Genomic DNA, 27,380 nt, shown 5'->3' on the forward strand with positions numbered 1-27,380 from the left:
CCTGTAAATGGTGCACCCCTGCACACAGTGTCTCCTTGTGGGGAAGCAAACTGTAGTACTAAAGAGTACGTTATACTTAGGGTTGTTCGTTTTCGGGTTTGATATTTTAACATGAAAGTGTTTTATGCCGAGATAGACCAAGATTTCACTGACGTCATATCCGTCACGGAAATGACGCCAGTGCACCTTTGCCGAAGCGACCCGCCAGCAGGACGTCGCTCGCCAAGCACTCACACAAGACAGCCGCCACCCCGCAAATCATGCTCAGCTGCAGATTTCGCTGCACATTCCACTTTTGTGTTTTACCCCTATGGCAGAGGAATCAACCACAGTTCTTTTTTATCCTTGCTTCACCACTTCCATAGAGTACGAGCTCTTGTTGGCCTATAATGTAGTGATTCCGTGTAGACGGATTGGCACGTCATATTCGTTGCCTTTTAATTACAGTGTAGACTATTTCGTGGGGGGGTCGCGAGTGTGTTTGTCCTCGCGGAAGTGGCCAAATTCAAGGCATTGGCCAAGCTAAATGGACCAAGCTTTCGTGAAGGCGAGATTTGCACGCACGTGGAGACATTTTACAACATTATTCACATGCAATTGAACCAAGTTTTGCTGTCCTTTGGCAAAACTAAAAGATGTTTTTGCTTAACGTGTTCAGTTTTGTGTTGTTTCTAAACGTAATACAATAATGGTGTACATTCTCACAGATTCACTAGGAAGCGAAACGTGCTGCTTCCAGTGAAGAGGGAGCTCTGCAGGAACATTTTAAAATTCAAGAGTGTATCTGGAGTCACTTCCTTGGAAAAAAAAATATTCTAAAACTGTGCCGAAAAAACATTAAAAAAAAAAACAAACTTCTTAAAGCACGTGCACCATTTTAGACCAATTTTTGGGTCTGGTGGGGGTACTAAAAATGTCCTTACCGAGCGGTTTGAAAAACGGGTGAAAAAGCACCAATAGGTTTCACTACAACTGTCTAAAAACAGCTGCAGCAAAAACATTCAAAACAATGGGCAATCTGAAAAATTGGCTGGCAACCGAAATAACAACTGTCTCTGGTTTTGTGCCTCCCGTTGTAGCAATAATTACAATCTTGCAGTGAAACCTCATGGAAACTTACTTGGCAAGGGAAAAAGGAAATGCGTGCAGGAAGCTTAACAGATGTTGAAGTTAAGATAGGCACATGGGGTGTGGGTGCATAACTGCTTTGAAGCCAAGCTGAAATCTAAGATAACAACTTGTTCATTTTTACCCAAAATTTTGTTCTCTGCAGCATTTTCAGGGCGGCCGAAACGAAAAAAAAATGCTCACACAGCAATGTTTAATTCCTGGAATGTTAACGGTAACATCTGCTCAGCAATCTATAATGCAAGCACACCTCGAAACAAATTTCCGATTCTGCTTGCCTGAAGAGCTCGTATAATTTATTGAGAAGAGAATAGAGCTCTCAGCAGAAATCTATTCTCTTTTTCTTCTTTCTAAAAGGCACAAATTTACCCCAGAGTGAAAGTCAAGGCAAAAATAGCCAATCTATGCTTACGATCTTTTTTTAGCAGCGAGGCATCCAACAAAAGTACAACCCAACATTTTTTGAGTTTCAAACTCGTCACTTTTTACTTCTGTTTTTCATCTGCTGAACTTTGAGCTTGACCGAGCTAGCCAGTGATGACAAAGACTGCCGGCTTGGCTTGGCTGGTAAACTGGATTCAGGTGCCTCCGTTTCAGGCGGTGGTTGTGGCACTGAGGCCGGCGACTGACGTGGCTTGCTGGTCTTTGCGTCGTTGCCTTGTGAGGGCTGTTCAAGGCGCCGCCTCTGCTTTTCCGTCAGGATTGCCTCCATGCCTTTGGTCTTCTTGAAGTGCGGGTCAGTTGGGTCGACGTTGAAGTGGTGCGAACTGTAGAGCGCGGAGAACCTCGGGTCGGCCAGGTCCACCTGAATAAGCAAGTCATTGAGCACTTTTTAATGCCTCCCGTTGTTTTGGAGAAGCCTAGTCTAAGTGCCCCTACAATATCCAAGCATTATTTTTTCAATACATTTTTTGGCCACAGGGCAGCCATGACAACGCAAGAAAAACACCTTTACCTGAAATTGCACATGCCGACGATAAAGATTAGGGAGAGGGGATTTCAGTGTTCTCGAAACCAGAAACTCTACCTGCTTTGATACGATGGGAGGACTAAAGCTCGTGTCGATCCCATGGTTGCCCTTTCAAATGTTTTCGGTAACTGTTTCCAGCTTAGGTAATTCACCTTTACTGCACACTGCATAAATGGCTGGAGAACTACTCTTCCCTGGAAAGATTGGTTGACAAAAAAGCCTTTAAAAAAGCACTTACTGATTGTAAAGTTATTGCGACACCTGTCAAAAAAATTATGAGATTTCCATGCTATGAGGTGCACATTTCCATGAGATTTCCAAACCTGGGCTATGAGGTGCACAGTGGAGGCCCATGGAGTAACTTTGACCACCTGGGGACACGTGTGCCGAAATCTTGACACACAGGAGTTGACATTTTCGCTTCTGTGACACCTGTTCCCTTTGTTCACATGATAAAGTGGGACATACCAGTGGCCCGTAAGTTGCAAAACAAGGCAGTGTTGTTAGGAAGCAAACTGCACAAGCCCTTGTTCAAACCGCAACAGCTGTTTTCTACCATCTAGCATAAGCCCAGTGGTGTACTACTGTATTTTCTCTATTCTTAGCACTCCCCTTCTTCTAAAACCCTTAATGCTTGAAGTGAGCAGCGCTCAGCATCGAAGCACACGTTTTAAAACGTCGCCTTTTTTTCGGACTTTCTCTCTGCTAAAGTAGGGAGGTTGCTAAGAATCATAGCATTCTAGAATAAAAAATACCGTTTACAGGGGTATAACACTACAACGTCTAATTTTGCAAAATTCAGATTCCCCCCTTCTCCCCCTTTTAGACTAAAGTGTTTTGAAGCTGCCGTTGCCTCAACTTGCAGCATTCGAATTTCAAATGAACAAATTTGAAGCACTACAAATGTTCATATGAAGCTATTAGTGATACACGAAGTAAAAGAAAAAAAGATCACTGACGATTACTGTACTCCCAAATGTGAAATTTGTGCGCAGCGTAAACTGCAGTCTTCTCGGTTACGGCGCATATCTGCTGTGTCTCGGGAAGTGATCGCGTGATCGCCAAATGCGCGGCGGTGCGCGCTACTCTGCCGCTATCTCGCAGCGTGTTGCTGCCGCTGAGCATGTTGTTGCAAATCGTGTTTGAATCTCCCATGCAAATGTCACGTGGTTCGGATGAGCCACGCAACGAGGAGGACGCTGAGCATATCCTCCGGTTACCTCACTTGCTGTTCAGCACTTGCTCCTGAGTGCTGCAGTGTGCTGAGGCTATGCTGAAATCACTCACAGGTTCTCTCAACGACAGCGATGGTTAGCCTCTGCGTCAGTGGCGCGAACTGCTTCTTGGGGAAGTGAACGTGTCATCGTCGAGCGCACGATGGCATGTGCTGCTATGGCGTCATCGCCCAGCATGTCTCACTGCCTCCCCCTCTCACTTTTGCCAGACACTCCTCCTCTACTTCCTTCCTGCCTTCCATGCCTCATTCGCTCACTCAGTTACAAGGACATTGCCGCCACCAAACCACAGAAGCGGGCGCCAAAGTGCTGCGCAATAAAAAAATTACGCCCACCTCCCCTCGCGGGAACCCTGGTGTGATGCGCCGCTGAGGGGGGTTGAAGCGCGAGCGGAGAGCAACCGTCGACCGAAAGGCCGCCGGAGAGCGGCACACCGGTTATATGCGCAGCGCGCCCGAAGGAGAGGAGACCGCGGAGAGAGAGAGTGCCGCGGCTATGACGCAACACAATCCAACACAATCCACTTTAATCCAATCCAATCCAAGTCAAGCCAATCGAATCGAATCGACTCCTATCCAATCCAATGCCCCTCGCGAGAGAGTGTTCGCTATCGGAGAGGAGAGGGGGAGAGTGGCTGCGGACAACAACGGACGCACGCGGACAACAACGGACGCACACAGGAAGGACAGGGCCGCCGACAAGAGATGCTCTGAGCATCGCATCTAAAAGCAGACCATGCTGGGAGCTGCTTGTCAGGTAAATGACGGGAGGGTAATGGTGTACTCGCCTGGAAATCGTCGCCATCGCGCTTCTCAGCCTTGGCTGCTGCTTTCTGCTCCCGCTCCGCCTTCCTCTTGCGCTTCCTGCTTCCTTTGCCCGTCTCATTCTCCTCGAGCAGCTTCTTCAGGCTGAAGTGGTGCCGGCCGTCATTCTGCTCATCCATCAGCAGCAGCTCTAGCTCCGCCTGCGTCCGCCGGGGGAAGAAAAAAGAAAAACATTTTTTTTAAACGTGCCGTGGAGACAAAATACAACCTCGTCCAACTTGAAAGTGAAAGAACTAGCCTTTGGTAACTAACTCTGCTCCATTACAGCCACGAACGATGCTTTTTTACCGAAAAAATGGAAGAAATATTGAAAAGCTCAAATTTCACGCTACAGTAATGCAATATGGGTACAGTAATGTAATATGGGTGTAATATGAGCTCACATACTTCAACGCACACACCTGAACCCTTTACACGTTTTTTATTTAGGGTACAAAAGGCTCACTACGGCTCATTCACTTGCTGGTGAAGCTAGCCTTGACAGCTCAATGTGTGCACTTCAGCCAAAAAGAAATATCCATATTTTTCTTTTTCTTTTTCACAAACATTATTTCCTAAGGCACTACAAGAATCACTGGCCACTCTATTTCTACCTGCAAAGCATAAAGGAACACTGAAGCAAGCTTGTCTAACGTTTACTTGAGGTTGCACCACATATTTCAATTCACGGGCCCTTTTGTTTTGCCATTTGGTGTAAGTCTAGAGCGCTAATCCATTTTCAAGTTTAGAGATCGAAAATGCAATAGGTGCGACGATTTTTTATAGGTATCGGTCCAGGTTAATGGGGAAAAAAAAGATGAAAACAGTAAAAGAAGGGGATGGTAAGGATAGACCGTAAAGAGTTGTGGCCAGCTTACGACGCTAAAGACGATAGAGTTCATTGACTCCTGAACTACTACCTAAGTGATGCCCCGCTGTTACGAAGTGGCACAATGCCGTTCGAAATTTCTATGCTTGTGTGTGACTTTCTGTTTGCTTCTCCACAGTTTAAGGGAGTGCACTGGTCTTAAATATTAGATGACACATGTGGTTTTTCATTCTTATTGTAGATATAAAATTTATTTGGTTGTTTAAATTTGGTTTTCTGACAGCTTTTGTAGAAGAACTGCTGCAGCGATGCAGCTGAGCAAGGTCCCAGTGAACTGTGCACAAATCAAGCAGTGCAGTAGGACTAACAGTAGCATTCTGTCTGGTCTGTAGCAGAAGTTATGGCCGTTTGAAGTTTGGGCTTCGAAGGTGGGAACCAGAAAAATCAGTTTTGCCTTCGAAGCCCAAACTTCAAACGGCCATAACTTCTGCTACAGACCAGACAGCATGCTACTGTTAGTCCTACTGCACTGCTTGATTTGTGCACAGTTCACTGGGACCTTGCTCAGCTGCATCGCTGCAGCAGTTCTTCTACAAAAGCTGTCAGAAAACCAAATTTAAACAACCAAATAAATTTGAATGTAGTCGTTTTAAACAAAAATTTCGGGTGGTTTTTAATGCACCTCTACGCTAAGGTCGTGTCTGAAAGGGTCACGTTTCTCCGAATTTTCCATGGTGAGATTTCGAGCTATCTGAATAGCACAGCAAAAAATTTTTTGTTATAAACGGGGACAAATACATAGCGGCTTTGATTTAGAATTTCAAAGACCTTTGGGAACAAAAAAGTAAAAAACATTTGGGCGCAGGACATATTAAGTTGTAATGGAGCAAGACCCTAAGTCGTCAACAGCGACCTAAGGAGGCTTGAGAGCAATAAAGAAGGCAACTGCACGTAGTCACACTTCCATGCAGCTGTTATAGGGACTGGGCAGCTGGACGGGTGGCGCCACCACCCGCCGCTCCCCTCGTTAGTGGAATGGGCCGGCACATTGGACTACGCAGCCTTCCGTTGTTTTTGTCGTGTTTGCTTCGGTGCTTTTAATGCTTAGGTGGTGCTGTGAGCGGATATGTGCGGTGAAACGAATACTAGGCAGATGTGTTGGGTTCTCAGATGCACTAACGGCCATGTAAACTCTTTGGATGGTTCTGTTAAGTATGGGCCTCCTCCATGATATGTGCACTTTTTGCTGGGCTGTGCTCCTGGCTCCACCCAATCTGACAAATATGATTAGTATTCATTTCTACCAGGGTAAATTATTTCCACTGGTTTCAATGACTATGGTGTCCACACAAGCCTTCACGGTGGGATACCTCGATACATGTGCTTTGATGAGAAAGGCACTTACGTACGAGTTAGATTTTTATGCCGAGGGCTCTGTTTGGTCCTACAACTTGTGAAAGCAGTTTCAGTGCAGCACAGGCGATGAAGTTTCGGTTTATTCAAGCGTAGGCGAGAGCGTGTGGTAAAACACGACCGCGGCTTTCAAATATGATAATGAAGGCAGGTTTTTGATACCCTCAAGTTTCTCGTCGTTCAGACACGCAGTAATTGTTCCGTGAAAAACCATTAACCAACTAGCCAGCAAACTAGGCTTATTACAGGCATAAAGCAATTCTTTTTTACATCAAGCAGGAAATTTGTACTTTCATGCAGTATTTATTCTAAAAAAGATTCCCGATGGCTGTTGTAAACATATTTCTGTGAAATGAACCACTGTTCTACCGTAAGTAATGAGGTTACGTAGCGTCATCCCTCAGCCTTTTTCTTTTGGGGTAAATCTCAGAAAATACCCCCTCAACCTTGTCTTTCACTCACACACGATACCGTTTGTTTATCAACTGCCAAAGGTGAGAACCCCGGCATACCAGGATGGGCTGCCCAAGTCGGCTTGTATCACTAGATGCTCTGAACAGCAGGCAGTCAACAATATTGCATAAAATTTTGCACAAAGGAACAGACTTTCATTTCCACCTCGACTTCCAGCTTGGTGCATTGAGTGTCGTCTACGATTTTCAATTACTGTGCGTGGGCATAAATCATACACAAGGCATGCCTCGTAAAAGTCGCCGCCACTCTCAAGATTTGCCGGTCTGAAAAAATCCTTGTGGTTATGGAGGCTTTGCAAGCCGTACTGCAGCAGAACGACAAAAAGCCATGCACAAGTACGCCTTGCTGACCGCTGAAGCGACGGTGGCGCCATACAACGGCCACCCGGTCCCTATACCGTCAGGCTTGCGACCCAATTACTGAGAACACACTCACCTTGCTTTTGGCGGTCTCTTCGTCTTCAGTCTTGTCCTCCACCTTGTTCTTCTTCTTGCCCTTCTTGGCTCCTTCCTTTGACGCTGCAGAGCAGAACGTAGCAAGAAATTGTGGTAAGGGTAAGGAACAAGTACTTTGGTGAGTACCAATGGTATCCTCTGGTCTGTAGTCTGCCTCCCCAAAACAAATATTGTTCCCATTATAAGTTCAAGATTGACCTTTGTGCATCAATACCGCCACAGACAGAAGTCAGAAGACAAACAGAAGTTTTCCCTGAGCACAAGTGTGAACCCGTCCTTAAGGAGGCACATGGGTCTTTGATCAAAAACTTTATTTTTACAGTTATGATGATGAAACTTGGGGGGCACATGTAGTTTTTCATTCTGATTCTAGATATAAAATTTGTTTTGTGTGTAAAACTACATTGAAGTTTATTTGGATTTTTATATTCGATTGTTTGACAGCTCTTGTAAAAAAGCTGCTGGAGGTATGCAGCTGAACAAGGTACCAGCTACCGTATTTACTCGCGTAATGAACACACTCGCATAATGAACGCACCCCAAATTTCAGTCGTCAAAATTAGGTTTATTTTTTTCCCCGTGTAATAAATGCACCCCAACTTTTTAGCCCTGCAGTCCCATGAACGGCCGCACCGTAGCTTTCCATCTTCCCTTGCTTCCGCTGATGATGATCGCACATGTAACCTAGAGCCATATTTCGGAATAAAAGCGAACAAACACTCCGGCGTGGTGTCGCAGGACAGCCAGTCACAACGACGCTCAGTCGGCTCAGTCTGCCGAGTGCCTAGCCCTACTTTTTAACACGAAAGTGTTTTATCCCGGGCTTCACGAAGATTTCATTTACGTCATATCCGTCACGGCAGCGACGCCAGTACAACGAAGCAAGCAGCCTGTAAAGGGTGCATCCCTGCATACAGGGTCTTCTTGCGGGGAAGCAACCTTTAGTACTAAAGAGTATGCTATACTTAGGGTTGTTGTCGGGTTTTATATTTTAACACGAAAGGGTTTTATGCCGGGATACACCAATATTTCACTGACGTCATATCCATCATGGAAATGATGCCAGCACACCTTTGCCGAAGCGACCCGCCAGTAGGACGTCGCTCGCCAAGCACACCCACAAGACAGCCGCCGACCCGCAAATCATGCTCAGCTGCAGATTTTGCTGCACATTTCACTTTCATGTTTTACTGATTCCTATGACAGAAGAATCAACCAGTTTTTTTCATGATAGTGTTGTTACTTACTTGCTTTTCTGCTCGTCTTACACCTTTCAGTCGGCGATGGGCCGAAACGGCAGTTACACGGCCAGTTTTACGTTAAAGGCTCTGGAGTACGCAGCTGAGTATGGGAACTGTCCTGCTGGTATAGACATTTAGGAATTGACGAAAAGAAGCCTTGACAAACGAAGTGTACTTCAATAAAAGCGTTGTTTGTTTACCAATTGTGTACACGTATATTTACTGCGAAAGGTAGGTTATCTATTGCATTATTTTTTTTCGTTGCGGCCTTCTTTCGTCACTGCGAAAAAGTTTCCTGAAAATTACCCCGCATAATAAACGCACCCCCAACTTTGATACGCGAAAAAAAAATGCGTTCATTATGCAAGTAAATAAGGTAACTGTGCACAAATCAAGGAGTGCTATAAGACTAACAGTATCATTCTATCTGGTTTGTAGCAGAAGTTACGACCATTTGAAGTTCGGGCTTGGAAGGCAAAACCGTTTTTTCTGGTTCCCACCTTCCAAGCCCAAACTCCAAACGATCGTAACTTCTGCTGCAGACCAGATAGAATGATACTGTTAGTCTTATAGCACTCCTTGATTTGTGCACAGTTCACTGGTACCTTGCGCAGCTGCACCACTCCAGCAGTTTTTTCACAAAAGCTGTCAAGAAATCAAATATAAAAATTCGAACAAATCTGAATGTAGTCGTTTTACACAAAAACAAATTTCATATCTACAGTCAGAATGTAAAGCTACATATGTCCTCCAATGCTTATTATCGTACCTTATTATCGTAAGTTTTTAATCAAAGACCCATGTGCCCCTTAAAGTCGGTGGCAGCCAATCACACAAACAAGATTCTGTGAGATCAAAGGGGAATCATTAAAAAGTGGGTTGGTGATCACTTCTTCACTTGTTTTCCTCAATATCCCCATTGTTTGTTTGAAGTTTGCGATGAAATCGACACCATTACTATCGGCAAAAAGGAGCCTCTGTAACGAATCGAACTTGCATTATGTCTTCATGGGCCCTCCAGGCAAGCACAACGGCCAAGTAGAACCTCGTCTCCAGCGTAACCCACGAGTCATCCTTGAATGACGCTTACGTTTAGGAGTCTCCCTGTCCTTGAAGAAGTCGTCGTCGAGGTCCACGTCCGAGGGAAGCTCGTCATCCGAGAAGGGCTGGTCAGGCTGCTGGCTTTCCCCGGCGCTGTCGGCTTCGTCACTTTCTTCGTCACCGTCCGCTTTCTGTGGTCCCTGTCACAATCGCAACCATGCAAACGACATTGCATTCCTTCGCCGAAAACCTCTGACTAGGTATTAAGTTCACTTTGCCGCACTTTTATTTGTGGTTGCATTGTTTAGTTTAAGCTGTGTAATGTCTTGCTGCAAACGATGTCAAATTCCCTCGCTAAAACCTTAGACCAGTTATTGAAAGAGAAGAGCAAAAGTACACCAGACACAAGTACGCAAGTCACCTTCCCAACTTGCCCAGCTGTTGTTGCTTTGACCAGGTATTGAAGATGTTGACCTTGCCAAGCTCTTATCTGTGGTGGCTGCTTTGCTTAGTTTGAATCCCGTGTGGTTTCTTGTTCCACTATATCACCGCAAACCATGCTCAGAAGAAGGGGAAACGCCATGGGCCCATAGCAGATGCTTTGTGAACTAGAGTTGAATCTCTTTATAAGAGGTATGGATGTAAGGCACAATTGGGTATAAGAGACACTATTCACTCACATGGTTGGCTGCCTTATCTTTCCCTTTAAATTGACCTCTTTTATAACAGACATCGGTGGTAGAAAATAGTTGGTTATAAAGGACAAGTTACCCTTGAATTTTGGTTAACAATCTCACTCGTAACAGACATTTTAGCTTTAGATGCGGTGCCACCAGTCACTAACTACAGTTGCATCCGTTGTGAAAACAAACAAACAAAAAGAAACAAAGAAAATCCAGCTTGCATTCTCATCACGTTGTCAAGCGGCATCCATTCATAGAAGCTAAGAAACGTAGACATGCTCCTTTAAAACACAAACACAAAGAAGTTAAAGCCGTGTTCGTGGTTTGTTAGACCATGCAGAAGCTTGTAAACCCTGCATAGTGTCTGATGTGGGAAAAAAAAAAATAAAGTAATCAAGATCGCACCACTATTTTTAAGAGGCCTTCGTTTGAGTGATGGTAAACAAAGAATGACTGAAAGGTAGATTGCGTTGTGATTAAATTCGTGTATGTTTTGTTCATAATGTGCCACCGCTTATATTGCAGACTTTTGCCACTACGGTGACATACGTTATAAGCGGTCTACACTGTATACCAACATCTTGCCTACTGATGCACACGTCACTGGGGAAAGACACGTTTTCAATTCAATTAATGGCGCTCTGCACACTTAAAAGGGTGTCCCCGTAGCCGGCATATGCAAATTGGCGAAGACAATGTTGCGAGGGGAATAGCACATTTCAAGCTCTTTTCCGTCAAAAAAAAAAAAAAAAAAAGATTGCGTAAACTGGCCAAAAGGTCTCGAAACATGGCCTACACATTTGGAACTTCATAATCTGGTAAGGCAATTAAGCAATGCTAAGAACTCACTTCAGTGTCCTTTTGCGAATGACACATTTCCCATAATGTGAACTTCCACGTTTCGCCCAGCTACGTGCAATCTCTCAGTACCCAATGTGAACTTGCAGTAATTAGCACAGCTGAAAACCTCAGCACTGCTTCCTCTTTCCCTCAGCTGTTCATTTGCGGAGTGAAACATTTCCTCAGTGGCAACGTCGTATGTAAAAGTGTGTTAAAAGTCTATGAAATTTCTGACCCCAGAGACATCTAGAATGCTGCTGCGCACATGTGGTGTAGAGTGCTCGCAATGTGAACTATTCGTGCTGGCCAAAAAGGTGCTTGAATATGCGGGCTTTAATTTATGGTTGAGCAGCAGGGCGCAAACACGTTGTACAGAAAAGGTGAAGTTGAAAGAGCTTGGGGAAGGCATTTGATACCGTGTTCACAGCCAGTTAAGGCCAGTGTTTTCCTTTTACGCCTCACCTGAAGATAGTGCCACCATGCCACAACACTACTGATGCAGACTGAACGTTAAAAACGTTTTCACTAGTTCTCCAGTTGCTTGAATCAGTGATGGTGCAAGTGTACGTTGCACAAATTTACAGTAACCGAGTGTAGAAAGGTGTACCGCACTGTTACGTTAAATACACCGCCAGATAACAGTACTACCGCAAACAGCAGGCACGAACCTTGAAAACACAGCACAACAACGTCCTCACGTTTAAAAAAACAATTTACACCACTTCTGCCTCCAGTTAGGAAAATCTTCACCCTTTGGAATGAAAGGAAACACTAGGCAGCAACAGTAAAGAACTAGGATCCCTTCGAATCCATTGAGCGCAGAGTAAGCTGCCATGCGGACTGCACATTGGGTAAAAAATAGTCTAAAACCGAGACGCTCACGTTCTTATTGAGGCTCCGTTTCAGTTTCCGCTTCTCTTTGCGCTTCTCGAGGAACTCCTGGAAGGGTGTCTTCCCCTCAGGTTGCTCTTGCTTCCTCCTCACCATGTCTTCGACCTGCTTGTTCAGCCCTGCGAACCCGTCAAAGCAAGTTTGTCGAGGGAAGTATACCAACAACGATTACTTTGACAAAAGCTGTGAAACACTGTTCCTCAAGTGCAGACAAACAGACCAGCCTCAGAAGCAATGAACCTTGCTCAAAAAGAACGGAGTGTAGGGGAGGTTGGCAAGCTCATCTTAGGCACATTTTATTTCTGTTCGATTTTTGCGCATAGCTTTAACATTGCGTGCAGAAGTCACTGTAAGATTTTTGTGCAACAATCGCCAGAATATTGCAAGTGCTTTGCAGAATCTCCTACCTGGCCCTAAATGAAAACTGACCCGTACGTACGGAATACGGCTAAACATACGGATGAACACATACATGAATGCAGCTATAGGTACAGGTGAATACCGGTACATTTGAGTCAACGTGTGCACAACAACACGTCATTCCATCATTCCATTGTCATTCTGACCTACTACTCAGAAATTAAAGTGTAGAAAGAAGTAGTGACCCTGCTTGTTCATCAGACAGTGAGGAATGAATAGACAGCCGAGATTAAATGACCAAGAATTTCATTATCCTTGGGGGAAAACACACCTAGTAGCACAAGCAGATAGCTTTGCAAGCACAAAGCAGTGACAACAGGAAATACAGGTTGAAAGCAGTTCTTCATAACAGCAAACTTACCTGGGTTCCACGTCACCTCCATCTCCACGTCGTCTTTATCCTCGTCCTTTTCGTCACCTCCGGCTTTCTTGTCGCCATCGAGGCTCTTGAGCAGGTCGCGGTACTTCTGAATCTGGGCTTCCATTGAGGCCTTTTTCCCCTTCTCCTTTCCGCCGCCTACGAAACATGCCATGCAAGCTCCTTCACACAAGTTTTCAAAAGGTACAGTGACCAAAAAGCACTAGTATAAAAGCTGCTCCGTGGGAGTAGCCTCTATAGCTCATATTCCCTTATCAACTGAACAAAACTTGCTGAGAATGGATTGCAGTGGCAACAGAACATAACTACATCGAGCAGACTTTGCCAATGTTAGCATGGAATTCTTCTACAATTCTAGCGGCGTGGCGTAAAAGTTTAGCGAAGAAAAAAACGCAGCATTATATACCTGCACTTTTTACAACATGTCCCGCTGATCGCATTATTGTTTTTGTGTCAAACTGTATACACGCAGTATGACATATAGTGGATTGAAACAAAACTTTCTGCTCGTCTTTGAAAGACCTAAACAAATTTCGAGAACCATCACACTTGTTTGCTTGCGTGAGTGGCAGTTGCTGTTACAGCAAAAGCTCGTTAATTCGAACTCGAAGGGAACCATGAAATTTTTCAGCGCAATTCGAATTAGCAGGCGAGTGCTAGAATGAATGGACATCGTACCACACTGCATCTGCAGAACAAAAAAAGCCACCTCTAAACTCGTTATCGCGAACTATGCGCTACTACACGTTTTTGGCAGGTTGTTTTATACATAATGATGCTTTTTATGCTCGAAAATACATTTGTTTAAATGGAAGGATTGAGGCAATCAAAATTAAAAGTAATAATCCGTTCTGGAAGCGAAATAAGCCATTGCAGCAGCGTATCGCTCGCTACGCTGTTTTGTTGTTTTGCATCTCTAGTAAATTTGGTTTGGTTTAGATTTGCAACTCGTTGTAATCACTCTGGGATGACTTTTTCTGCGACGAGCGATGGGCACCAGGGGATCTCAGTTCAATTAACCGTTCTTGATATCAACGCATTTGAATTATTGGGAGTTTTCCCCCATTGAAATGTACAGGGCTGTGCTGGGACCAGGGCATCAATTTGAATTAACTGTAAGTTCAAATTAACCGAGTTTGAATTTACACACTCTGTTGTTTTAAGTCTGTTGTTTTAAATTATTACTGTTGGAAATCCCCATTCTTCCTCTATCATTTCATAACTTACGCTTTAGCATCCATCATTTTCTGTGGCAAGAAAAAATATTTCCTGGACCACCAAAAAATAGCCAGTAGGCACTAGTGCTTATATAATTGTATGTATGTAAACAACTTTTGCACTTACAGAGCTCATTTTTGCAGTACAGCCGAGTCCACTAATAAGGATACCGTTTATAACAATATATCGGATATAACGATGAACAGCTATGACGCCGTCAACTTTTGTATTCTTTCTATGGTAAAATAAACCGCTTATTACAATGCTCCAGTGCCACGATATTGGATATAACAATTGAATCCGGTTATATTGCGCACCAAAAGTGCAACAGTGACAACTCTAATGACGCGGTTGCGCAGCCTACTCAGGTAGTGTCTTCGTAGGAGGCCCAATGCATGACACAGTCCCTCGGGGACTTTGTTTCCGCCAAGGACATTTACCTCAGCTAGGTGAAGCACCTATAGATGCTCTTGGAAAAGATTTGCGCGAGCTTCACGTGCAGCAAACAAAGGTGACCGACTGTGGCTTCTTTTCCGCAAATTAGTAGTAGTATGACCTTGCTGGCATGCGAATAAAATGTTTTGAGCTCTGTTCCGTCTTTTTATTTCGCAATCCGCCTATAACAATTATCGGTTATAACGATAGGATTTCCTTGGCCCTTGGTTATTGTTATAAGTGGACTAGACTGTATTACTTTACAATGCCCTTACATTCAAATTGTACATTTTAAATTTTTTTGTGTGTACCCTGTGCAAAGAGGCATTGATGTTTTCACCATTTCATTTTTCTTTTTGTTACCTTTTTTGGTCTCGTTAATTTTCTAATAAAATTTGTTATGAATCTGTTGTTTGAAATTATTACTGTTTGAAAGCCCTATTCTTTCTCTATCATTTAGTACCTTACACCTCAGCAGATCACTCGTTGTCTGTGGCAAGAAAAAAATATTTCCTGGACCACCCAAAAACAGCCGTTTTTCCGCGGTCACGAAAGTGTTAAAAAAAAAAGAAAGAAAAAAGCAGCCTTCAGTTCAGTCAGGATAGGATATCACTGGTACTCGCGCTCATGGTGAGTGATTTTTTATTAAAAACAGCAGTTAGTAGCCAATGCTTGTGTGTTTCCGCTGTTTCACGACGTAAAAGAACGATCCTCACCCTGGTTCTGTTGCTCCTCCTCCTCCTCCTCCTCCTCCGACGAGGACGAAGCCAGGTACACTTTGAGGTCGTCGTGGTCGCCGTCCTCTTTGAACGCCCTCTGCATGGCCTCTGACCTGCGGGGGTCGTCTTCATCCCAGGTCAGCTGTACGTTGACCGACTGCAGGGCCGAGGTCACAAAGTTCAGCGGCTTGTAGGTCTGTGGGTCGGGAAGGCCGTCCGCTACGCTGGTCGGTTCCTGTGAAGGGTAAAAATTGAAGAGCAAAATGAATAATACCTAAATGCTGCGCCAACAATTCACCCAAACTAAGGGAAATGGGTGTGCACATAAAAAAGCGTACTAAACGTCTGTCGCTTCCTTTTGGGGACGAAGCCCCGTAGGGGCTGGGGCTGTTGGCGTCTCCTGTCGGCATCGTAATCGTCGTCTCATGTAGTCGCGGTACTAAAACACCGGGAAACTCGTTTGCGCCTCGCGCTAGAACTTAACGCATGCTAAAAAACACCAGGGCACTCGTTTAGGCCTCATGCTGGAGGGCTTTGTGCTCCAAAGACGAGAGACTTTTACAGCAAGGCTGTATACCTGTAACGCCAAGGCGCCAAGAATACACTTATGCACTGCATGCTTCGCCCTTCCACAGGTTTCACGTTAGTGGAGATGGCCCGGGAATTTTTTGTTGCTCCCTTTTTCCTTTTTCTCACGACATGAAATTGTCGAGCTTTGGGCTGCAGTGAATGCAGTCCTGCCCATGCAATCCCTTACCGCAATATTTAAAGAAAGTTTGGAGCCCTCATTTTTGTGTATACCGTAAGTGCTTGGAAGAAGAGAAAAAAAAAAGACCAAATGCCAATTGGGGTCACCTCACAACTACCACAATGATGCCATGCTGGCTTGCAACATGGTTTGTTGCTACTTTTGTCTTCAAAATTTTTTGGTGTGCGCCTATCCTCTTGCGGCTTGTTTGTGAGCAGTTGATACATTTTAAGCAGGCTCACAATGCTTTGAATGCTGCACTGTGGACTTGTCACTTTCTTGTTGCAGCCAACGTCACGAAGTTTGCTAGCAAGGTGGTGTGAGGAATACAGCAACTTTCAAATTTCCAAAAAGCATAAAAAAAAAAAAACGCATAGGCAGGCCACACACAAACTTAAAACAACACACTGAAGACCTGAGTATAAAAACATACACAGACAAGACTCTGCACCATTGCTGCTTCCTGCGAAACATTTTCAAGGGAGCAGTCTGAGGGGTGCATACCGTATTTTCGCGTGTATAACCCCCGCCTGCACATAATCTGCACCCCCACTTTCAGCCCGCCGGAAAAGAAAAACAATCCTCGCGTATTGCCTGCACATTTGATACAGGGAAGGTTGCACCAATGCTACTGCTTCAGCAACACTTCACATACTATGTAGACAGAAAAGAGTATATTTAGCAAGCGGGTTTGTAGGTCTTTCGTCAAACTAATAAAATTCAGTTGTTCGAGTGCGCTCATCCTTGTTTTTTCTTTTTTGTCCTTGTATGTTTTGCGCAATAGCTGCCATGGAAGGCGTAGTCAGTGTTACTGCGTATAATACCCCTGTCACATGGGCAATTTCAATCGCGATTGAAGTGAATCGCGATCAAGTTTTCAAGCGCGCTCGACGCATTATATGGCACGTTTCAATCGCAATCGACAAGTTGCGCCGGTTGCACTTGTGTACGCCAGATGGCGCTAACAATGTACTTGCGGCCGGCGTCTGGTAACTCGCGCAGGCGTAGGTATACGTAACTATGTAAATGTTACCGTATGCTAATTTGGGTCAAGTTATTTGACACAATTTGTGGCGTTATTTGAAGTTGTCACCTTTTGTGCCATTACTGAGTGGGGACGAGAGTATCGCCGCTTTTGTTCGATCGCGCTTGAGAAACCAGGATTGAGTTCGAGCAGGATCGAGCTCGATCGCGATTGAAACTGCCGTGTAGCATGCGCCCGATCCGGATTGAGCTCGATCCGGATCGACTCAATCGCGATTGAAAGTGCCCGTGTGACAGAGGTATAAGCTTCACAGCACGATGCGCCTTGCCGTGAAGCTGCACTAAAGGAAGAACCCCGTGTACTATCCGCACCCCTACTTCACCACTGAAATTTTCACATTTTTGGTATGGGTTATAGGCACGAAAATACGGTACTCAGCTTTGGTAATTAACTGGAGCAAGGAATATCATTGCAGTGGTGCCACTGATGAACGGTGATTTGGAGCAATTTTTGTATCAGTAAATTATTAATTTTGGAGCAATTTGGAGCACCTAAATGTCAGTTTTGGAGCACCTTGGAGCAACTAAACATCAACTGCTAGATGTGTCCAAAGCATCTCTCAGCACTAAAAATTGACCAGTATCGTCCAGTAATTGATGTGGAGGTCGCCATTGAATGGGCTTCAAGGTGATTTTTACACATGCGATCACAAATGGACGACAAAGCTGAAGAATAATGGTCTCCTTGTCCCTACCAGGGAAAGTCTTTTTCAAGAAGTCACTGAAAACGCTTCATAGTTGGCAGGCTCGAACATGCATTAAAAATAGCTTTCACAGTCAGCTCTCCCAATAGCCCAAGAATAGCCAAATAGCCAATAAAGAAAATTTCTACAACCAAAAAAAAAAGTAGCCAAATTAGGCTCTTTATAGCCCAACCTGGCATTCCTGGGGAAATGGGATTTTTTTTCCACTTATTTCGAAACAGTCGCTAGAAGTCGCCATAAGTTTGATGCAATTAAATCCCCTAAGTATCCACGCAATCGCAAAAATGCAACAAAACATAATTTGCAAGGTATTTAGTTACTGTCTGGTGTGGATAAAAGACAACCTGCAACACGATAATGAATTTGAAAGGCTTCGACAAACCTGCCTAGCAAAAAAACAACGCGCCTCTTTTCTAGTTTATTAATTGTTGAGGCAAGCCCTCGTGTTTTACTTTTTCATTTTATTAGATGCAGGCGCTTGCTATCAGTCCTCGTGCGCATTTCCACGCTAGCTGGAAATGTGCACGAGAAACGCGCATGGAGCTTTTGCATGCGATTCATGCGCGTCGGCGTTGCGCGTGCGATTTTTTCACGCCCGCGTCGACGATTCCACGCACGCGGCAGTTTCTGCCACGCTCAGAAAATGAGGCGTGTCGCGCGCGGCAGTGGGAGGAGCCTGGCGACTTGCCCCAATGGGGAGGCGCGTGCCTCATGGCGGCGGTTTTGAAGCGCTCGAGACAGCCTGGTCACGGCCGGCTGGCTCCGTCGGCGGTTTTTAGGCTTACCACCCCGGCAGGTATTGCATGGACGCTTTCACTAGCGACGCGGATGATGTTTTAAAGTACCGATTTTGCCCACATTATAAGCTCCTTTACCACACAAGCAACTTCGTGCGTGCCTTGAGCGATGTTTTAGAGAGCGCTTACCCCACACCACTCCGCGGCCGAAGCCGCCGCCATGTTGCCGCGCCGCGCGCAGCGTATGGGTGCTTACGCGGCGCGTTTTCGCGAGCAGAAAACGCTCCATGAGGTTCATGCTTTTGAGGGACTGGCCGTTCTTCACAGCCCGCTTCACTTGCGGCAGTCCCCTCCGCGAGCCCAACAAGCGAAGCGAGAGCTTGCAGCCGAGCGCGTCACGCATGCCGCGAAACGGCGCTCCCATTGGCTCCCGGAGCGGAGAGGGCCGGCAATAAACGCCACCTAAAACTACCTATTGTTTATAGCAGGAATTATTGGAAACTACAGCAAGAAGGAAAGTTTTTAACCGCGGTACGCCAGCGCTGCAATGACATGCTAGACGAAAACACTGTATCGGCGGTACAGTGACGGCGCCAACCAAACTCGCCGCGGCAAACACGATGACGGGTGCTAGGGAGTTCAAGTTATCAACCCGAATTAGTTATACATGTCTAGAGACCACTGTGAAGTAGTGCTTGTAACAGGCTGCACGCGATTTGCGCAACAGAAATTTTGGCGCACTTTTGGCGCACTTGCTTGCAAAATCGTGGTTTTTGTATCAGGATGGCGCAGGATACCTCATTTGGCGCAAATTGGCGCATTTGGCGCAGGAGTGGCAGCACTGTCATTGGAATCTTAACTTATCGACGAACAGGAGGGCAACAAACTCCCGCTAGGTAAGTTTAGAAACATGCTCACAACGTGCACAAGCTACTTGCAAGACGTCATTAGAAGAGTGATATAAGGATTAAGAAAAGAAGTGTGTTTTAATACGAAAGTGTTTCATTTGGGGTACAACAAGCCCTCACCGATGTCATATCTGTCACGAAAACGACATCGCCAGAAAAAGTTCCGCTGACGCGGCGACGTTAGGTTTCAAACCCACGATCACCCTGGCCGCAACAGGAGGAGTGAGATGCTCTGCCAACTGGGCTGTGACTGACGCCTGTTTAGATGTACGAATGCGCCTTATATCCTCCCCTATAAGAATCGCTATTCAGATGGTGCTGTCGTCTAGGAGAGGTGAAGCGAACTAGTGCGTTGAGCTGCTAATGAGCGCCGATAGTTGGCGCTACTGCTGCGGGCCGCGAACTCTGCCTCTCGCGTTCCACAAGCTGAGCTCTTCACAACTCAACCGTCTGTTGTACACGTCACGGAACACGACCAAAGTGATCGCACCTTTGCCGAAGCGACCCACCAGCAGGACTTCGGTCTCCAAGCACACCCACAAGACTGCTGCCGACCCGCAAATCATGCTCTTTTCGTCGCAGTGGACCGTGACTTCACCAAACGATTCCCTGACAACCAGTTTGGTTTCGTTCGCACGGTTTCTAAGCGCCTGTGGTTTCAGTCGGATTTAGGCAATGCTCCGGCGCATGTAATCCAGTGTCTAATGTTGATGCGTATAATGGTGCCGTACCGATAAAATATAAATAGCGATGTGCAAGTTCACATCGATGCACAATAAACATTCAGCTGCTCCTGTTAAGGCACATTTCACTTTTGTGTTGTGCCGATTCCTTTGTAAGAGGGATTAACCACATTTTTTTTTCATAGTCTTGCAATCAGGCTAGTGACTACTATATAGGGTGACCAGAGCGCACAACTGCCCTGTGAGGCCCACCTCGGTGAAGGTCATGTCGTCGGGGACGAAGCGAAGGTCCAGGCAGGTGCCGCTGCTCTCGTACTCTCGGCCGTCCAGTTCCTGGTACAGGTGATCCGCAGTCTTGATGGAATCGCACTCCGCAATGGCGTAGTAGTATCGCAGACGACTCAGCTGGTACTGCCGCAGTGCTTCCCTGTTAAGCAAGAAACAATTTTGGGGCACTGTCAGGACACAGCACTCTTTAGCAATGCAAAAGTATTTTGTACTGTGGTCAATAAAGGGTGGAAAGCTCAGCTTTCGTAGGAACTCCAAGAGTGGCCCACAGGTTAAAGAAATCATACAGATGAAATAATAGTTTGGTTCATTCGAAAAAGAGCCATGATGGAATAGCAACAGTGCAAAAAAAAGCTGGCATTGTTTAACGCAGCAAATTTCAGATCAGCAGGATGCTCTCGTCTAGTTATTCTTGCTTCGCCACATTATAGTTATGCTAACGGCACTTATAGATATACATATTACCAAGGGCATTCGTACAGCACACAGATTGTTTGATATTAAGATGTAAAGCTTTATTACCATAGGCTCCTCATGGCTAGACTACTATGAGAGGTTAAGCAATGCTAACAACATAATTTTAGTTTAAAGAGATGGGGCTGTAAGCTAAGTGACGTGAAACAATGCTAACGTTTCATATTGTTCCAAGGCAGAAGCAAGGAAATTTAACGCATTTGCACTGCTTACAATGCCACATAATGCCAGCAGGAGAGCATAGAGACCGATTGCTAGAAGCTTTCGTCGTCTGCTTCTAAATTCAGCCCAAGCAGAACGCAGCCGCAGCTGTCCTCATCTTCTTCATTTCTCGAAACCGTACCATGACAATATTTAACTCAGTTTTGCACGACTAACTGATGGTCCTGTTTCATTCATGCTTACATCAACACCATCACGCCCACCCACCACACATACAGCAGCTGGCTTCGCGAATGTACCCAGCTAATACTATAAATGGTATTCACTGAAAAGTTTAGCTGTCAATTTGTTTGCTTGGCAACACTGGAAACGGCCACAGACATGGTGCAGAAAAAAGAAAAAAAAACCACCAGTGTGCGTCATCTGCTCCGTTTCAACCCAATTTTCAACGGTGGTGTAAACAGAGATGTTTTTAATTGCACTCACATTGGAGACGAGGCATTACTTAGCGTTTGGTGGGGTAGAGTTTGGAACGTCCAACACACGCAATGTGCTTAGCACGGGCAAGTTACTACCCCATCCCGCAGAGCCCGACGTAACCAGTGATGGCGCACTCACATGGTTGCCTGCAAGCGTGCCTCGCCAGTGAATACAACCTATATGTGCACCCGATTTCTTCCTTGTCGTTTGGTGTGCACCTACTCACACACACACACACATACATAACCGCACATACCGCTGAATCATTCAACAACCCCTTCTTGACTTTGTGTAAAAAATGCGCAACCGAAACTACAGCTCCCACTTTAAGCCAGCTTTCGCCGTTCAGAGGTGAGCGAAAAATAATACCTCTGCTTCTTGGCATCACCCTCCTCATCCTTGTTGCTGGAAGAGTGCTTCTTAGACTCTGCGGCGGCGGCCTCCACCAGCTCGGCAGGTCCGTTGACCCGCTCGTGCTCTATACGTTCCTTGCCAAACTCCGACGGATACACGCTGACCCTCTGCACGATGCCCCCCGGCGGCTTGAACGAGTCCAGCAGCACAAACAGGTCCTGGGCGCGGATCTTGTCCCAGTCCATGTTGCACAGCGCCAGCCGCCGGCTCACGTGGTCCGACTGCGGAGCGTCACGATCCAGCTCACCCCACGCCACCGCTCCGTCCAGCTGCTCCGCTTCCTCGTCCTCCTCTGCAGTTGAAATCAAAATTAAAAAGACCACGTAGACAAAATTCAGCCTTGTTCAATTTGAAAGAACTAAGCAGCTCTATCCCAGCCATTAAGGACCTTCTCTCAACCAGGAAAAAAAAAGTTTCAAATTTCCCGCTACAGTGATGCAAATATGGGCAGGAGTGATGCATTATGGGCCAGTACTGAAACACAGTTATCAGTGTGTTAACTACACAAGTGCCTTATCGATTATGCCACTGGGGGCCAGGGTAAGCATACACGGTATTTGTCACTTTATTAAAGGAGTACTGACACGAAATTTCAAAGCTGAGATAACTATGTAAAATGCTTCCTTTTTATCAGGAGATATCTCCCAGCAAGTTTCAACAGCAACCGTCCGGCGCAACATATTTTAAATCCATTTTAATCTTCGCCCACAAGAGAAAGCCCAGAGAGGGCCGACATGATATTATCTACCACTTGCCCCAAACTGCCGACGTCGCGGCTCCCGTGACGAAGCCGACGCGCTGACTGTGGTTGGCACGCGCTGCGTCGGCGTGTGTACGCGTCATGGTTTTGGGACTGACGTCATGCTGCCCGGGCGCGTGGGGACGATAAAGACCTTGGCCGGTCTGGGCGCGCGCGTCCAGAGCGGCAGCGGTGGGGCAAGAATGGTGATGTCACGTGATACCTCCTGTCATGGCGGCCGCTCGGCGTTCGTTTTGTCAAAACCGAAACTGACACGAATAAACGATGCCGTAAATGAATGTTTATGCTGTGCTCAACCGTATAATGTGTCATTCTATGATTAGTGAGCTGGTAGGCACGCATAATGGCGAAAAAAACTTAACACGAAAATTTCGTGTCAGCACTCCTTTAAGAGATGAGTGATATAATGAGCATATGCATAAACTAAACGCATCAAAAAATGGATGCTTAAGGACAGGCCTAGAAAACCATAAAAGCAGAAAACTAAAGTGAAGAGACAAAGTCAAGACAAATGGGGGGAAAAAAGATACAATGTTGACACGAGACCCTAATAGTGAGTAATCTTTGGTAGAGGCCTTCGAGCTGCAGTGGACAATAGACTGCTGATGATAAAAAAGGTTACTTTTTTTTCGATGACGGAGAATGTTTCCCCAAACAATTACTTAAGTAATACAATGAACAAATTTAATTGATAGCGAATGAGTGAAAGCAATGTTTGCGTAGATTCAAGCAAGCAAGTAAAAGTGGTCCACTATTTTCATAAGTAAATGTATTGGTTAACTATTCCACAAGTGCATTAGAGGAAGGGGGGGGGGGGGTGCTTGCCTCCTGCACAGTCACAAGAGCTTAGAGAGAACACATCACAGCACATAAGCACAAATGTGAGCAAGAAAAAAAAAAAGAAATAAAAGAAACTGCATGATATGCCGTACCTTCACTGCTTTCATCTTCTTCAGAGCTCGTTTCAATGTTTCCGATGCCTCGGGAGAGATCTCTCTCAGGCTCCTTTTCCTCGTCGGAGCTTTCGGCTGATTCATCTGGAAGTAGAAACAGAGGTGACAAGGGAAAACGGGTAAGTTGTCAGCATTGCCAGGGGCTGCCAGCAAGACACACAAAAGTTATTTTGGAGCAAAGCTTTCTACCTCTACCAGCCAACGATTCCTTCGTGGCGTGTGCGACAAGAAACTCCCAACGTGGCTGGGAGGGGTAGCGCGCTTTTATGACGTGGCGAATGAGCGCTATTATTCAGCGTTCCCCGCGCACAGGTGCCTGCTCACACCAGCGGGCACGTTGGCGGGACGACTTTGTCGTCTGCTTTGCAACAGTTGTTTTGGGCGTGTTTTGGCGCAGCTTCCTTCGCACGGCCGGATTAACTTGTTCGACAGCACCTGCTGGGTAACCTGGACTCGCCGGAATTAATTGGCCATACGGCGAAGATACGTTAAGGATTGGTTTGCAGGGCGTGGGAAAACAAAATGTAAAGACCACATACAGGCATCTGGCCACTAGAGAAACGCTACCTTTGCTGCACTGCTTGCAACGAATGGGACTACGTTTTCTAAATTGGTGAACACCAATTCGGTTCTGTTTTAACAAACATATTACAAAAGGCAAAAAGAAGCAACTAATTCTGATAAATAGCGATTGTAAAAGTTCCCTCAGCTTTCTCGCGATTCTCAAACTTACTAAGCTAAGTAGTTTAAATTGGTATAAATGGGAATCGCTAAGCTCACAGGCCGAACTGTTTCGGTGTCTGCACTTGTGTCGTGCGGTGGTGTAGCCCCGAGCTAGTACATCTGGATAGGGCTAGGTTCCGCTGTTTCACCCTTCAAAAGACGCTCCTCTCTGTTTTCTTTCTGCTGATGCACAGCCAGGCTACATCGGCGGCATCCACCGCTGTAGCCCGGCCATGGCCGACACTGCTGCGTTCGGGACGCCACCCCCGTGAATTCCAGGTACTGGCTGGCAGAATCTCTGGTTTCCCTCTTCGTAGAGCCACGTGTGTGAATTCAAGTGGCGTCGCATAGGAACTGTTGCGGGTGTCATTTACAGCTTTGCTTTCCAACCACCTTCACAGCGTGGATTGGAGCCAATTTTTTAGTGCAGGTTTCATTAGCTCGTTCTGAAAGTGCGATTCATCAAGTGCCAGAAAGTAATCAAACTTTGTATCTGTTTATGGCCAGCAGGATCATCCAGCCCCATTTAAATGGCCCCTACTATGTGCTATTCAAAGCTGGTATACTGTTTTTGTGTGTAATGAAGACAGCAATGCAAGAATGGATAGATTACGAGAATGATACCAAAGGGGAGGTTTCAGGAAAAGCTGCAGTTGGAGGTTTTAAAAAAACTTTATCAACCTTCCTAAAGAAAACCGAGAGAAGCACGAAAGTTTTCTCACATTAAAAGTGCGTCAAAACCTCCGCAAAATTGTGTCCAACCTTCACTGAAAGTGCGTCTAATCGTCGTCAAACTTTCAAAGACCCGAATCAGAAATGAAGAACAAACTCGCGCAACGATTTTTCGCGCGCTGAGTAAACGCATCTTTGAACAACCTAAACGTATACCAAAATGTGGTTTATGAGATAAAGGTATGCCATTTGTAGTCCTTCTTCATGATCGATGGGTGTATTGTCTTCTCTAGAGCCGTTTCTTTTTCACGATTTTCAAGTAGCTGTTTTGGCCCAACAAAAACCGAGTTTCACGCACGTGTTGTGTGTCCAGAGATGTTATCAGAGATGTTTTCGGTCAACCAACCGGTCTACGGGGAAATGCATTAGTTTTTTGACAGGATGCCATCGGTCCCAATAAGAAAGTTTTCGCCTCAAAAAGTAGAGCAATTCTAGGCTTCATACCACCTGTTATTGTTTTAATTTAAACATCAAGAACGTACCTGACATCCGAATTTCAGAAGTAAGCTCAACAAGCTTGTTTTACCAACATCTTCGAATGGCCTGATGACTTTTCCCTCACCCTCTTTCTATTTTTTTCTTATCTGCGTTATGGCGAACTTTAGTTTTCTTGTCACGCCACAAATGTTCTTCGCGATGCACGTCAAGTATTACAGTGAAACTGTCGCACAATTAAAGTTTCAAGCAGCAGAAGGTGAACACGCTTGATATTTCAGCTGGCGTGCAAAAAACGCAAGGTAAGGGCGAAGTGCTTCCTTCGATGGGGCGGGGGGTGGGGGGTTTGTGAGGAGCAAACACCCTGTACGACGTCGAGTTCGACTAATAACTTGACATTCGACAGTCACTTTCAGAGCACTAGACCAAGCGCGGTACCATGTCCTTACCTTCGCTTTCATCCTCGGAATCTTCCGTTTCTTCAGAATCACCACCGTCGTCGTCCTCTGACTGGGAAACGTCATCCGCTGCTGCAGCTTTCTTGGCCAGCTGCTTCGACGTCGGCTTCGCAGAGCCTTCGACGGTGTCGTTGTCTTCATTTGGGTGCTCGACGGTGTCAGCATCTTCACCTTCACTCTCGGAGTCAGACGAAGCAACGGCGTAGTACTTCTTCAGATCTTCCGACGTGGTGCTGTGAATTGGGCGACCACGTTTGTCCATGACATATTTGAGCTTGAAGCGCTTGTCATCGAACATGCCGGCGAAACGATTGTCAATTTTGATCTTCCGCTGGGATCGTGGAACGCCACGAAACCGCGGATCCGTGGCGATGTGCTTGAACCGATCATCTTCGATTTTTCCACCTTTTTTCTTCATACTGACGCGGGGAAAGGTCTACTCACGTGGAGAGTGGTCTTGACCGTGTCTGTTGCACGGATACTTGTCCGCTTCCCTACAGCACCGCAACACCACTTATGAAGCGTTAAGTAATGTGCTAAGTTGACACAACACTGTAAGCGACGCAACCTCTACACGCGAACTCGGTTTTGTGAGCTGCACAGATCAATCTTGGATAAAACTGAGCAGACACGATACAAACTGCGCCGCGGGACGTGGTTTACGCCATGGAGGCTGCCATGTTAGAAGACGTTTTATGCTTTTTTTACTTGTTATAGTACAAAATAAAAAATAAAAATTATGCACATAAATTGATTTTTTGTGTGCCAGTTACGTAATAATAAAGTTAAACTGTCTAATTTTTTAAACTTTTTATCAAACGTGGCGCCATCTATTCCTTTCAAAATGACCCAAAATGTCGTCTGCTCGAGGATACGCGCATATTTGCGGGCGCAAACTGCTTCGACGATCGTTATCATTTGTGTGAGCTTTGCAGGAGATAATTTATCCTATTAATCAACCTGTATAATATACGCAAACCTGTAGAGGCAGCGCATTAGGTTGATCGACATTCAAAATAGCAGCACGGCTTTTCATAAAACCGCTGCGACAACCCGCCGGGACACCCAGCCTGACTGGAAGTTCCCGTACGCCTGCTGTGAGTCGGTGACAACCTTGGAAATTCCCGGAAGGGTCAGGGCTAGGGCAATTGCCAACTCTTCCGTTTCTTCCACATCTCTGATTTGAAACGATGCGCTTGTCAGCAGCTCGGTCTTCGGTCTTCGAAGACCGCCGAGAAACTGACCATTCGGAGAGCGCCGCGACGGAAACACGTCATGCAGCGGCGAAAGGGGCAACGACCCGTGAAGCTGAAACAGCACAGCCTACCAGAGAATGCCGGGAGAAGGGACTTCCCGCAGCAAGCGGGCTGAGGGGCAAGGTATGGCAGAAGCGAGCCAGGAGAACGTGACCAGGCCTCGACAACGCCATGCAAGCCTGGGCTAGAGCGGGCCGGCATCCCACATCGGTCCCAGCGCCTGTGTCCTGCGCATGGTAACGATAAT

General features: G+C 45.8%; 1 protein-coding gene across 2 annotated transcripts; it reads right to left on the minus strand.

Annotated features, from left to right (window-relative positions):
• Positions 1-1,534: 1,534 nt before the first annotated feature.
• LOC144138517 (ESF1 homolog) lies at positions 1,535-26,555 on the minus strand. Of its 2 annotated transcripts, XM_077670844.1 has the most exons (11): positions 25,869-26,555; positions 23,509-23,613; positions 21,772-22,108; positions 20,251-20,425; positions 15,172-15,409; positions 12,785-12,940; positions 11,995-12,122; positions 9,639-9,789; positions 7,288-7,370; positions 4,121-4,297; positions 1,535-1,933 (listed from the first exon to the last, which is right to left on the minus strand). In XM_077670844.1, exons 1-11 carry the CDS (start codon positions 26,293-26,295, stop codon positions 1,607-1,609), a joined length of 2,304 nt encoding a protein of 767 aa, XP_077526970.1. In that variant the 5' UTR covers positions 26,296-26,555; the 3' UTR covers positions 1,535-1,606. The 2 variants fall into 2 exon arrangements, with proteins under 2 accessions (XP_077526970.1, XP_077526971.1); XM_077670845.1 differs by lacking the exon at positions 23,509-23,613.
• Between the last annotated feature and the right edge of the window lie 825 nt (positions 26,556-27,380).

This window comes from Haemaphysalis longicornis, unplaced genomic scaffold (genome assembly GCF_048455015.1).
Source record: "Haemaphysalis longicornis isolate Haplotype H1 unplaced genomic scaffold, Haemaphysalis longicornis Haplotype H1 scaffold_5, whole genome shotgun sequence".
In the NCBI taxonomy this organism is placed as follows: domain Eukaryota; kingdom Metazoa; phylum Arthropoda; class Arachnida; order Ixodida; family Ixodidae; genus Haemaphysalis; species Haemaphysalis longicornis.

Bases quoted from the DNA above. Each gene is read 5' to 3' on its own strand.
- LOC144138517 (XM_077670844.1), bottom strand. From the start codon at position 26,295: ATGAAGAAAAAAGGTGGAAAAATCGAAGATGATCGGTTCAAGCACATC. The intron at 15,410-20,250 runs GTGGGCCTCACA...TACCCTTCACAG, and splicing joins ACGACATGACCTTCACCGAG to GAACCGACCAGCGTAGCGGA. The intron at 4,298-7,287 runs GTGAGTGTGTTC...CGGCGGACGCAG, and splicing joins AAGAGACCGCCAAAAGCAAG to GCGGAGCTAGAGCTGCTGCT.